At 42.5% G+C, this 12,319-nt stretch overlaps 1 protein-coding gene and 1 non-coding gene across 2 annotated transcripts; one reads left to right on the plus strand and one right to left on the minus strand.

Annotated features, from left to right (window-relative positions):
* Positions 1 to 447: 447 nt before the first annotated feature.
* Positions 448 to 10,514, plus strand: LOC111265109 (uncharacterized). The gene is made up of 3 exons (XM_022841508.2): positions 448 to 858; positions 2,503 to 7,696; positions 8,050 to 10,514. The coding sequence occupies exons 1-3, from the start codon at positions 787 to 789 to the stop codon at positions 8,724 to 8,726; spliced, it is 5,943 nt and encodes a 1,980-aa protein (XP_022697243.1). The 5' UTR covers positions 448 to 786; the 3' UTR covers positions 8,727 to 10,514.
* Positions 10,515 to 12,021: 1,507 nt separating this feature from the next.
* On the minus strand, positions 12,022 to 12,092 carry TRNAG-GCC (transfer RNA glycine (anticodon GCC)). Its single transcript has one exon. It is a non-coding gene; the product is annotated as a tRNA-Gly (tRNA).
* Positions 12,093 to 12,319: the final 227 nt, after the last annotated feature.

A 12,319-nucleotide genomic window follows, 5' to 3' on the forward strand; every position in this document is an offset into this window, starting at 1 on the left:
CAGTGACATTCCCATGGGCATATAGAAAAGATCGATCCTTATGGCGTAATGTAAATTACGTTATATGCACTTATTCTATTTTTTTTTTACACTGATTTTTATTTGTTCAATAGATTTTCTCTCAAACAAACGGGGCAGCGTATAGTTTGTCAAAAAAATACAATGCTAATAGCTAGTACATGGAAATACGGCTCCATGCAATGTATGTGAATGATTTCAATGGATGGTAAACGACATCTTTTGCGATTTACTTGTGCTCACTAATGAAAACTCAGTGAATATTGAAATATAGATAATATACTTGTATCATTTAAAACAACGACACATCAGCTACACGGAAAAGAAGATTTGTATAAGCTCAATATCATTAATCGAGCTCGATATGTGGTGCCTTTTGTGGTTCATAGATTTCGCCGCCATTTTGGCTCGAAAATTTGCGCCATTTTCGCTGTCTCTGTTGTTTTCAAGTTTGGTTGTGTTTGTGCGCAGGATTCATATAAACGTTGGCGGCCCCCTCTGAGGCCCCCTGAGTGTTGCCAAACGGCCGTAGACCCCCAGCCACCAGTTCAGGTGAGCGCGAGTGGCTGTAAGCATAAATTGAGTACGTAGATGCCCTTCCTACCATAGGCGATGCCGTGGCTAGTTATATTTTCACCTTCAAAGGAACGCGCCTGAAAGACCTCATATCTGCCCGCTTGTTCGGGCAGACGGCGGCAACAAAGCGAACGGTGGCCTTTTGGATCGTCTCTCATTAATGTGCTGCAGTGCGGTTGCAAGTAGACAGGAATGGACGACTCAGCGGCCACTGGGCCGGCCGAAAATGGCGCTGGACACAACAGTATCACCGAGGAAAAATTGGTTAGTAAAAGCGATTTGCCGCCTGTCTTCTGATCATCCGTTCTGTCTAGAGTGTACTGCCTATATGTTCCATCAGTCATCTTGATCTCTGTTTAAATCACGTGGCTGCTATAGGTTTCTGGCCGATTTTGAAGGAACCAGCCAAGAGTACTAAGTCCGTTAAGCTAATTCGGTCTACTACTGCCTAGCGAAGTTGCTCTATAAATTGGTCTGTGCCTCGAAGCAATAAAACAGCTTGAGGAGCGTGTTGACACCTGACGCGGTCAGCGGAGCCGTGTTTAGCTACTGTAAAACCAACGGGCCATAGAAAATAATCGCTATCGATGCTGAGCTCAGCTACCCTTCATATAGGTTGACGTATGGCGCCAAAACTCTCAGACTCTTCCTATAGATAACATCCCTGGTGAATGGTTATTCTTGGTTGTTCAAGAAAATCTGCAAAGCGTATTCCTTCTGTTTAAACTACGAGCAAATAGTTTTTTTATAACCAATAAGGCGAAACCTAAACATTCATTTGCTTCCTCAGTTGTTATGGGCCAACAACCAGTAGTAACTTACAGGATTAATTCGTGCGATTCATATCGGCCTTGACAAGCTGGTATGCCGCGTTAACGATGGAGAAACTGCAAAATGAACGTCACACTACATAGATCTGATTTGCAAAATGGAGCTAGATATAATAAACAACTCTAATTGCAAAATGTTGCGTTTTGAGCAACTGTGATAAGACAATAGTTGTCAACAATGATTATAGGGTCTGCTTCAGCCTGCCTTTGAATTCGATTACCTGTGACCATTTTTGGCGGAGTGGCGCACTCGACGCTTAGCCAGGTGTAAAACCTCGAGAGATTTATTTTATATAAAAGAAAAGGCAATCACTTATAAGAAATCGATTTTCCAATAGCAGTGAACAATGCTTCTTGATGTGATCCCATCGTTTATCATACGATAAAAGCTGAGAACAATCTGGTCTTAATGGTTGAATACTCTCAGCCAATGATCGTGGCATTATTTTAATTGAAAGTTCGATCAACAAAAGAATTAGTGAAATCATTGATTGAACGAGATAGGCGGAATATGCATTTTTAAAATAATAAATTTTATATATTAAAGGTCGAATATTGTAATAACTTGTGCCTTTATCGGGTGTGCTACCCTAGTAGACCAGTGTCAGTGACCTTGTCAGAAAATATATGCATACTCTAATCAAATTTTTCTAATTTTAACTTCTAATGCTACCGTCGAATAGCTTTACTAAATACTGCGCTTTTCACTCAGCATTTAGTATTAATTAGTAAGCATCGTTAGTATATATATATATATACTTATTATAAATGTTAAATAGTATGTTAAATATCGGTTTACCTTATATTATATATTAAATATATACGTAAAATATGAGTAAAATATCATAAAAAAAAAGGTAAAATAAGAGTTTCAACATATTCATTGTGTTTCACATAGTTTAACTAAACGTAGCTTTGCTAAACTTGTATATGTATTTTCATTCTATAAACGGTTCTTACCTGCCAATGATTTATCGATATGGGTTTCCACGGATTCACTATCGTTCCTGTACAGACAGTTATTGTAAGCAATTTTATGTTACTAAAGAATTGACGAATCAATGTTTAACCATTCCAGAAGGCTGCTGCAGTGAGAAGCAAACTGCGGATTCAGCTTACTCCGCGTGGGAACCTTAACCTCAAAAGGCTGAGTGAAAAAACCCCGCTGAAAACCGGTGACGGAAAATCGGCTTATAATAACTCGGAAACCAGTGCTCCAAAGAACGCTGGATTTAAGTCTGCACGAGCTGCATCAAAAATGGCCAGAATTTCTATCGGAAAGATACTGCGCAGCTTCTTGGCATCGGTCGAAGCTTTGGCCACAGACCAAGAGGACTTTAAGGCCGACCAAGAGGCTGAGGAGCCTTCAGACACAATTCAGTTTGCTGGCTATCTCGCCGCCGTTAAAGCCGCTATTGACGCCGAACCCAATACCGATTTCAACCTTGACAAAGTGGACGCTGCGAGGTTTTCTGTTACAATAGAAGGGGAACGAGCAAGTCCTAGTGTTTCCACCGAAAACGATGCCAAAGGAGTTGAGTCAGAGAAATTGGTAGAATCAGGTAGTAGATCTGAAACAGGAGATGACGTATCAGCAAGAAGTGATCATGAGGTTGAGCTAGATGCAACTGGTTTCGTTGAGAAACCAGATACTGTTCAACAAAATGACGCAAATGAAGTCGTTAAGGAATTATTGAACGGCGAGAGCTTAAGCGATGATGAAAAAGAGAAAGATACAAGTGCTGTACCAAAAGCAATTCGTCGGGGCCGCCCAAGAAAAACTGAGATCTTTGTAGAGCAAACCCACCTGGAAGTAGCTTGCGAAGAGGGGACTCATGAAGCAACCGATACAATTGGGGCAAAGCTTGTTGACTCTGATCAACGGGACGAAGGACAGCAACTGCCCCTAGAGGAAGTTCGAATCCCAGCTTTACGGGGAAGGGGTAGACCGAGAAAATCAGAGCTCGTTTTAACGACAGGGGCAGAATTACCTAGAAGCAACCTGCCACATACAAAAAAGGAGAGACATGACGATCTAAGCGTTTCTGAATCGGAACTTATAGGTCTGGATGCAGAAACTCCGGGCCCTCGTCGCGGACCACCTCGAAAATCAGAAACGGTTGAGATGTCCGGGGAGGAAACGGTACGCCATCGACAATCAGCAACACAAGAAAAAGTGGAAAAGAAACGTAGGGGTCGGCCACCAAAGAAGAGCAGTATTGGTAAAACTCGTTGGGAGAAATCGGCAGGTTTTCTAAAAGAGCGCAAATATGGAAGATCAGGTAAAGCGAAAGAGTCGTATGATGCTACGAATGATGCAGCGTTGGAAGATATTAGAGCAATTGAAGAATTAAGTGCTGCTGCACGGGAAGAAATGGAAAACGAGATTCAAAGAAGTAAGCAGGCTTTCCCTGAAAAGGAAAAACCCAGAAGAGGACGGCCACCTAAGAAAAAGAAGAGCACAACCTTGCCCGAAATTCAAGTCGCCGACGAAATAGCAACCACAACGCATTCAGCAAGACAACAGATACCAGAGTTAACCAGAGATTTTCTATCTAGTGATTCACAGATTACTGTAGAAAGTGACGCTACTCAAGAAATATATGTAACATCAATTGGTAAACATTATGAAGGATTAGATTATGATACGACAGTGGACGAACGTGGGGAAGAACCAGAGGTCGTTGTTCGAACAGTCAAAAGAGGGAGGCCAAGAAAAGGTGAAAATCGGCATGATAAAAGACCCGACATTAATTTAATCGAAGGTGAGGGAGCGTTCCGTCGAGGGCGATCATTTAAATTATCAACAGACGACCAAGCTCCATCCAGTGCAAGCCATGGAATTAGTGAATATAATAATATTCAATTAGCCAACGAACCATTTCTGAATCGTAAGGATGGTAGCGAAGGTGCAACACTGCGCACGACGCCGGGAAAAAGGGGTCGACCGAAGAAATTTACCGCAGAAAATGATGTCGACAGATTGAGAAAAGCCGAGGAACAAATGGAGAGCGCTAACCCAGAACTTGTAAAGCGAAATATCGGTCGTCCACGCAAAACAACTAAAGAATCTCAAATTGAAAATCGAGTAGTTAAAAAACGCGGTAGACCTTCAAAGATCAGCTTAGGAGTATTTTTAGGAGGATTATCCGACACTGAGCCGGAAGATGATAATGCGGTTGCTCTATATGAGCCTGCGCAACCCAAAAAACGTGGTAGACCTCCTAAGAAACGCCTGGAATCTTCAGTTCGGAACAGTACGGAAGTCACCAGCGATAGAGAACCATCCCTGGCAAAACCTAAAGCACCCAAAAGGCGTGGAAGACGGCCTGGGAAGAACGGAAACGCATTAGCCGTGAACAAGAATAAAACAAACGAGGATGCCGAGTACATGTCCTTGCCTGAAGCTATTGCACCTAAAAAACGCGGTAGGCCTCCTAAAAAGAGCCTTCAAACTTTGCAAGACGAACGTCTACCATCTTCGAAAGCTGCATCAGAGGATGCTAAAGACGTACCACTAATCAATACTGAAATACCAAAATGGCTTGATAGGCCCCCTAAGCACGCGATCGCAGCTTCTATCAGCCTTGGAGTGTTGGCCTCAACATCTAATGAAGAGGAGCCAAGAGTGAGTACTGAAGGTCAGCCTAAAAGACGGGGTCGGCCACCTAAGAACAAGCAATCTGTTATGGATAGAGCTACTATTGAATCGGCGGGTTCGGACGTAGATGTTCCAAAACGACGCGGACGCTCAAGTATGGCTGGAAAACCAGACGTGACATTCTCGCCGTCGAAAGATGAATCCGGTACGGCCTTTTCGGATACAACAGGTAAGGGCAATGTTGCTAACGGCACATCACTTACTGATGACTCTGCTGTTACTGATAATGAGAAGGAAACAATTACTCCGAGGCGTCGTGGCCGGCCGCCACTTACAGAGGAACAAAAACAGGCCCGACTTGCCCAAAAATTGGCTCCGAAGGGCCGAGGAAAAAAGAACGTGCTCAAGGTTTCTCTGCCTGTTCCGATTCGTCCTAGATCCGAACGCGAGGCAGATGACAAACGAAATGATGAATCTACAATAGAAGCAGCCGGCTTTTCTCAAAAGGATGGGCTTGAAGAAGGAAGCGTTTCTACAATCTTAGAGTCTCCCGCTGGTGGATCTCCACTGCGTACAGGAATCCGCTCAGCGGACGGCAGTCTTGCAGGATCGCCTCCTTTGCTTGAAGCGGGATCAGGATCACCTAAGAGGATCTTGGACACCCGTGTGCCCGAAAGTCAGACACGTAAAGTGACTGTTAAAGTTGTCACCAAGAAGCAGCCTATTCGGGTTTCGCGGGGGTCGGATACAGATACGGCAGAAGAAACCTTAGACGAGGAAGAACATCTGCGACAACTAGAGCAGAAATTGTCTTCTGCACCGCCAACGCCACTTGGCGCTAGCCCACCTCGCACTCAGCAGATTGCTGTAAGCGTTGGATCGCCAAGGCAGGCGGCGCAAGACAGTGGCGATGAACCCCAATCAAAAAAGCAGAAAATGGATGATAGGTCAATTCCAAAGGTGCCATTGTTCGAGGCACCAACTATTATGCAAGGAAAACGTGAGAGAAAACGCAAGGTTATGGACGATTTCGAGGACTCTTCTGATTTGTTTGCACGTGGAGCAATAACTAGCAAAGCCAATGACGCTGTAACAGAGTCAGAGGCACCACTTGATGAAGCCGGCCCGGCGTTCAACAAGAAACCCGATGTTATAGTTGTCACGCGACCGACAGTTATGTCACCTCCGGCTTCGGCGTCGGGCTTGGCGAGGCCTTTTGCGATTGCACAAAAGGCACCTACTCCTACAGTAAACGTCGTTGTTCCTTCAATGGTGGCGCCCCCTATCGTTGTGCAGCCTACCAGTTCTAGTTCAAACGTCACCTCACAACCGCTTCAGGTACAAATTCCGACAAGCCAAGTAACAATGTCGTTACCAGTACAGGTTCAGACTTCGACCAGTGGGACGACTCGCCCTGTGGTCATTACTGTACCAGCTAATGGTTTACGGTCGCCAATGGGGTCAGGAATTATGAAGACGATCGTTATGAACAAAGTCGTTCATCGACCGCTTGTCAGCACACCCGGTCAACCTGGCAATATTCGTCTAGCCGGAGCTGCTGTTCAGGCAAATGTTTCAACAACAGGGCTAGCAGGAAAGACCGGTACCCCGCGAGTTCAGGTGGTGACCGCTAGACCACCCTCGGTGAAAATGTTCCCGTGCGCAGTTCGCCCGACTGGTTTGACCGCAGGATCTACATCCAGTTCCGCAACTCCTGATACAGTGGTGATGCGTACAAGCAGCATAACTGGTTCATCCACAACATCAGTTCCGCGTGTGGTAACAGCCGCAATACGGCCATCTATTATTCGAGGACCTCGCATAATTACCTCTATATCACGTCCCGGTGCGCCACGACTGCTTGCTCCCACCGGTTCCACAGCACAAGGTCAAGCCCGGTTAATTACGATGCGGCCAACCATCAGTCAAGCCGGATCTGTCCAAACGCTTCGTCAAGGCACGGTGACAATGTTGCCCACAGGTGGCAAACTGGTTGTTCGCACCGTTAGCCCCTCAGGAAGCCTGGTGCCACCACGTCCAGTCGTGCAACAACGTCAGATAACCGTACAGGCGACTCCCTCCCCACCGCCCCCGACAACTATTGTATTTACACCGGGTGCTAATGCCGCGAAAAGTTCAACACCCATCCTGGTCACCCGAAGTCCTGCTATCTTCACGCGGCCATTGGCGACGACTGTACGATCTATAGGCCCACCAAAGTTTGCACAACCACAAGCGCAGAAACCCGCCCTGGAGAAGCTCTTGCCTTCATCGACGACCACCAGCACATCAAACACAGCGACAGTGGCGGCTGATCAACATCCTGCTGTTCAGCAGTTGGTGACTGTCCACAGGAAACAACCCATACAGGCTCAGCTGCCAAAGGCGACCGTTGAGCGCAAACAGCCGCCTCCTAAAAAACCACTTGTGCAGCAAATGAGAAAGCCGGTCAGTGCCAAGATTCTGGCGTCACCCACCGTATCAGTGCCTGTAGTGTCTGTTGCTCCCATACAGTCGAAAGCTGTTGACGAGGCCACATCTGCCGTGGAAAAGCTTTTACAAGAACCCGAATTGCCCCAACCGAAACTGAGTAAGAAGCCTCTAACTAAGAAGCAAAAAAGTATGCGCAAAACTGATCTCATCAAAACCTCCACGCGCTCACGACGCAGAGGTTAGTGTTACTGTTGGCATTATTATTTATTGATTTGCTGTAGAACTGTTTGTATACTTTAGTAATATTTCAGTAAAGAACTGTAAAAATCACTTTTAGCGGTCAGTTTCTTATGAATGCATGTAAATAACAACTGAGAACTCGACAATTTTTGGTATATTTCGTGGAGAACATTTCAGCAATAGAAATTGTTAGAAGTCAGTGAACTTATTTTTGTAGTTGAAAATTAGGCTCGATATTTATGCTAATACTAATAATGATAAAACTTATTTTACTTTTGCCCTAATACACTGACATGTGATTTACCTGATTTTTACTTGATTGAAATTAATGACTTCAAATAAATGATTCAGGAACAGATCTGCAGATAGACTATAACGAGGACCGCATGGGTGCCATTGCCGGAGCAGACAGCGAAACGGATTCACAGGAGGAGAGTCCACCCTCAGAGGAACTTGGTTCACCGGACCAACCTGATGATGGTGAATCTGGTGTCGGCCAAGCCCCTCAGGATGACATCCCGGTGGCCGTTGTCGAAGTGTTTTTGTCCCAGAACGAAGTCAAGCTTCGCGAAGTTCACTCACCAACGAAACAAGATCTCGCCGATATTTCTAATCAGCAGCAACAACAGCAACAGGCTCAGCAGCAACCAACCGATGGCACAAGCCAAACACAGGCTGCTGAAGGCCACAGTGTTCAGCCCCACCATCCTCAGCAGGCTACGTCAACCATAACAGGAGGTCAAGACGCGCCGGAAGGATTCTTTACTACGGAGGAGGGCTTCGTCACTGGTGAAGTACCCACTATGCTGGAAACAATTGCCTCCGCAAACATGGCCACTGGTGGCCCAAGCAAGGTGGCCTGTGGCGGCCTGATCTCGTCTAATGATAACGCGTTTGCCAAGGCACTTATGTCGAGCGATGAGGCCCTGATGGCTCGAAAGAAGTCAGTAACGAACTTCGCTTCTGGAGCAAGTAGCAGTAGTGGCAGTAGCAGTAAGCGAAAAAGCAATCCAATGTCTAGAGACTAAACGGGATGAAGTCAAATAAGTATTCATTTATCCATTCAGCAAGTACATTACAGTAATAAGATGAAGGAAAGAGAAAGACAAAGAAGATTAGATGGGGAAAGCATGAAAGTCTGGCCTGCTAACTGATCGACCGACGGGCAGAGTTTGCACCGTCGACGACAAATTCATGGCAATTAGAATAATCATTGTGAAAGCAGTAATATGACGTAATAATAGTATTAAAATTGCTAATCGTAAATATTGAACCAATAGTAGATATATCGACCAAACAAATGTTGTTCGTAGAATGGCTAAGACAGCTGTTATACAAAGTACACTGCAGTGAATGGCCTATGAGTCGAATGGTGATTAATGAGGACATGCTTGCTCCACAAGTTGGCGCAACAGCCACCCGTGGCGGTCAGTTAGTGTGCCAATGTTTGTATCTACCTGTTAAGTTAGTTGTTAAAAAAAGGAATGGCGAAACCTACAATTACAATTGCTAATAAAGAGAAAATTATCGAGTCGGAAATTACCAACTCCCTCTCTCTGACATTTAAGTAGGGAGAGGTGGACATTGTAGAATACAGATGACCGAAAACGTGCGCGAAGATATTCTTGTCACCCTGTTGAAATGGCGGGTAATTCTGTCTACTACATGTTCATGTATATGCTGCTATAGCTAGCCCGCTAGCTGTTAAGCTCCTGGAAATACTGTAAGACAGAGACAATACACGCGAGATATATATATATATATATATATCAACCTCATATATAAAATCGTATAATAACCATACGTGGGATGGATTTGCAACGGAGTGAATATATGAGAAAAAAGGGATACAATTGTGCGGGCAAAACGGCCAGTGTATATTATCTGATAATGTGTGATCTGATTGTGGGCGTGATTGTTGTGTATATGCGATTATTGTGCTTAGGAGAAATAGGTCCACTTCTATTTTACTGTAAACGGCGAGCCTTTTTGTCCATTATTTTTCAGTTATTTTCACCTAATAATTCACGACGACAAATCTTATGTTTTATGGTTATATCCAGTGCAAACGCCTACGAAGGTTACTATGGAATAGTGATAGAAATCAGCATATGCTTTTGTATTGCTTACTAAAGCCATGATTAATATTGTTGCTACTGGACACGGCATATGCTCCTAACAACATGTGACTCTATTACACGTATATATATAAGAGAGAGACAATATATATATATATATATATATATATATATATATATAATGAGCTATAAACATATTTACGATTTAAGAATCATATGATATTTAACAGACTAAAAGGTTGCAAACTTTCCGTTTTTCTTTTTTATCAATGATATGCAGTGCGTATGTTTTGTCTACCTTTTTTTGTTTCGCTTATGATAATTACTAGGTGCTATCGGGCACTTTTAGTTACGGGTTCCTTGCCGTTGTCGAATTTCGGGTTTGAAGATCAGTGCTCGCGTGCTTTGACTTCACTAGAAGGAGATTACGACTAAGCGGAATTTGATTTAACAGCTGAAAAGGACATTCAACCAAGTTGCCGGGCTCGCGACTGTTTATATAAATATGTAGAGTGGAAGTCGGCGTGTATATAATAATACCTTATAATAATATTATATGAGCATCCATTACATTCAATGAGAGTAATGATGCAGTACTGAGATCATAATAACAACACTAATAATAAATATATAGAACTGACAGTAAGGCGCTTAATAAATAATCGACCCGGCGGGTTCGGCCTTATGTATTGTATAAATAAATATCCATATAACTGCTAACTCATGTCATACAGTGAATTATTGCAGCATTGTATTGTATGTCGTTTGAAAATAGCGTACAGTATGTCAGTGTGAATTTGTGGGTTCTACTCATTCAGATGGCACGTCTGCCGTGTGAAGTACACTCAGGTGGCGCCTGTGTCATAAAAAGGTGAAATCCTTTCATATTTATCATTAATTATTTTTATTAAAGTTTTCCGAGGAAATACATGAAAGAAGTAGTTAAAAAGCATGGTAAAGGGATTGTTAACAATCAAAATTCGTTTCAGATATAGGTGACTGTATAAGTCGATAGTTTTTGGCAAACATTTCCAGGTTCATGTTTTCAAAATTTTACGATCTGTTTCTTTAAAAAACGGCTAAATTGAGACCAATTTTTTCTGTTTATATATGATCAAATGGTATATATTTTATACTTTATGCAGTCATGTAAGTTTATGCAATGAATGCGACAGTTTTATTTTAAAAACAAGTTAAACAGCGAAAGCTTAGTGTTCATGAAAAATCTATAAAATAGCTAACGTGCGCAAGTTCTTACTAGTCCATACACGTACTCGGACGACTTTAATGGATTATTTAATTAAGAATCATTTATACCGATTTATAAAAGAGAATAACACTCGAGTCCACAACTCAGATACGATTAACCTCAATATGCATATACAATAACAAACTTAACACCGCTGGTATACAATATTAGCTATTATCATGTAAAGACGTAAACATGCAGAGTAAATTTTATAAAACAAAAAAGTTCGCGTTTTTCTTTGGATGTGCCAATATAGTGCTATTTCTATTGCTACAGCATGAGGTTTTTGAGTCTCGTTTCGCTTTGAAATCATAGCACCTTGTATTTAATGATTTAATATGATTTATATATTGAATGCAAGAGGCATGCACGTGTTGGCGTAGTTGCAGATGACATTATACGCATTGATTGATAGCAAGTTTTTCGATCGGATTGCTGAAAAATAAAATTTCAAACATGGCTTCCCGAAATTGTGATTCAATTCAAATTGTGTTAGAATACCCCTGTGCCAGAAACGGTTATGATATATGATGTATGGTTTTAGCAGACCTTAACAACTTAGTTGAGCGTAATGAAGCGGTGCCCAACTAGACCTTTAAGGTACCCAAATCACAATTTTCTATATAGCTTTCTTTTTAAACTACCGAGATTCTTCTCTGTTAAAATCCATTAAACATATGGGATATATAAATCTATTTGCAATTCTACACTACTTCACACAGAATAGCTTAGTAAAAACAAACTATTTATCATTAATCAATTGAAACGCGTTTTACCGTTAATTATTTCGTATATGGACGAAATTACAAGAGATAATTACACTAAGACTTGAAATTAAAATATATATGTGCAGTTCATGGGTAACGTCACTGGTGTAAGCCCTACATTAAATTAAATAACAGTAAAAGTTAATACAGACTGATTTATTTTCTTATAATAGTTACATTGAATAATAAATGCGATTAATAAATAATAATAAAAAACGATGGAAAAAGCTGCGTCGGCCGGGAATCGAACCCGGGCCACCCGCGTGGCAGGCGAGTATTCTACCACTGAACCACCGACGCGCTGGAAAGTTGATGCAACCAGTAGCACAATATGACCAATGATGATCAACAAGTTAACAGGTGCGACTGCGTCTTCCTGATACGAAACAGCATAAAGTAAGCTGATACAATGTTTAATCAACCATACCGTGCGACAATTGCTACCTTGTGAAAGGTTTTCAAGACACTTAACGCAACAGATGTCGATTGTAAACATCTGTTACTAGGTGTTTCTAAAAGAAAGAATA

The sequence above is a fragment of the Varroa jacobsoni genome, unplaced genomic scaffold (assembly GCF_002532875.2).
Source record: "Varroa jacobsoni isolate VJ856 unplaced genomic scaffold, vjacob_1.0 scaffold_934, whole genome shotgun sequence".
Classification (NCBI taxonomy): Eukaryota; Metazoa; Arthropoda; class Arachnida; order Mesostigmata; family Varroidae; genus Varroa; species Varroa jacobsoni.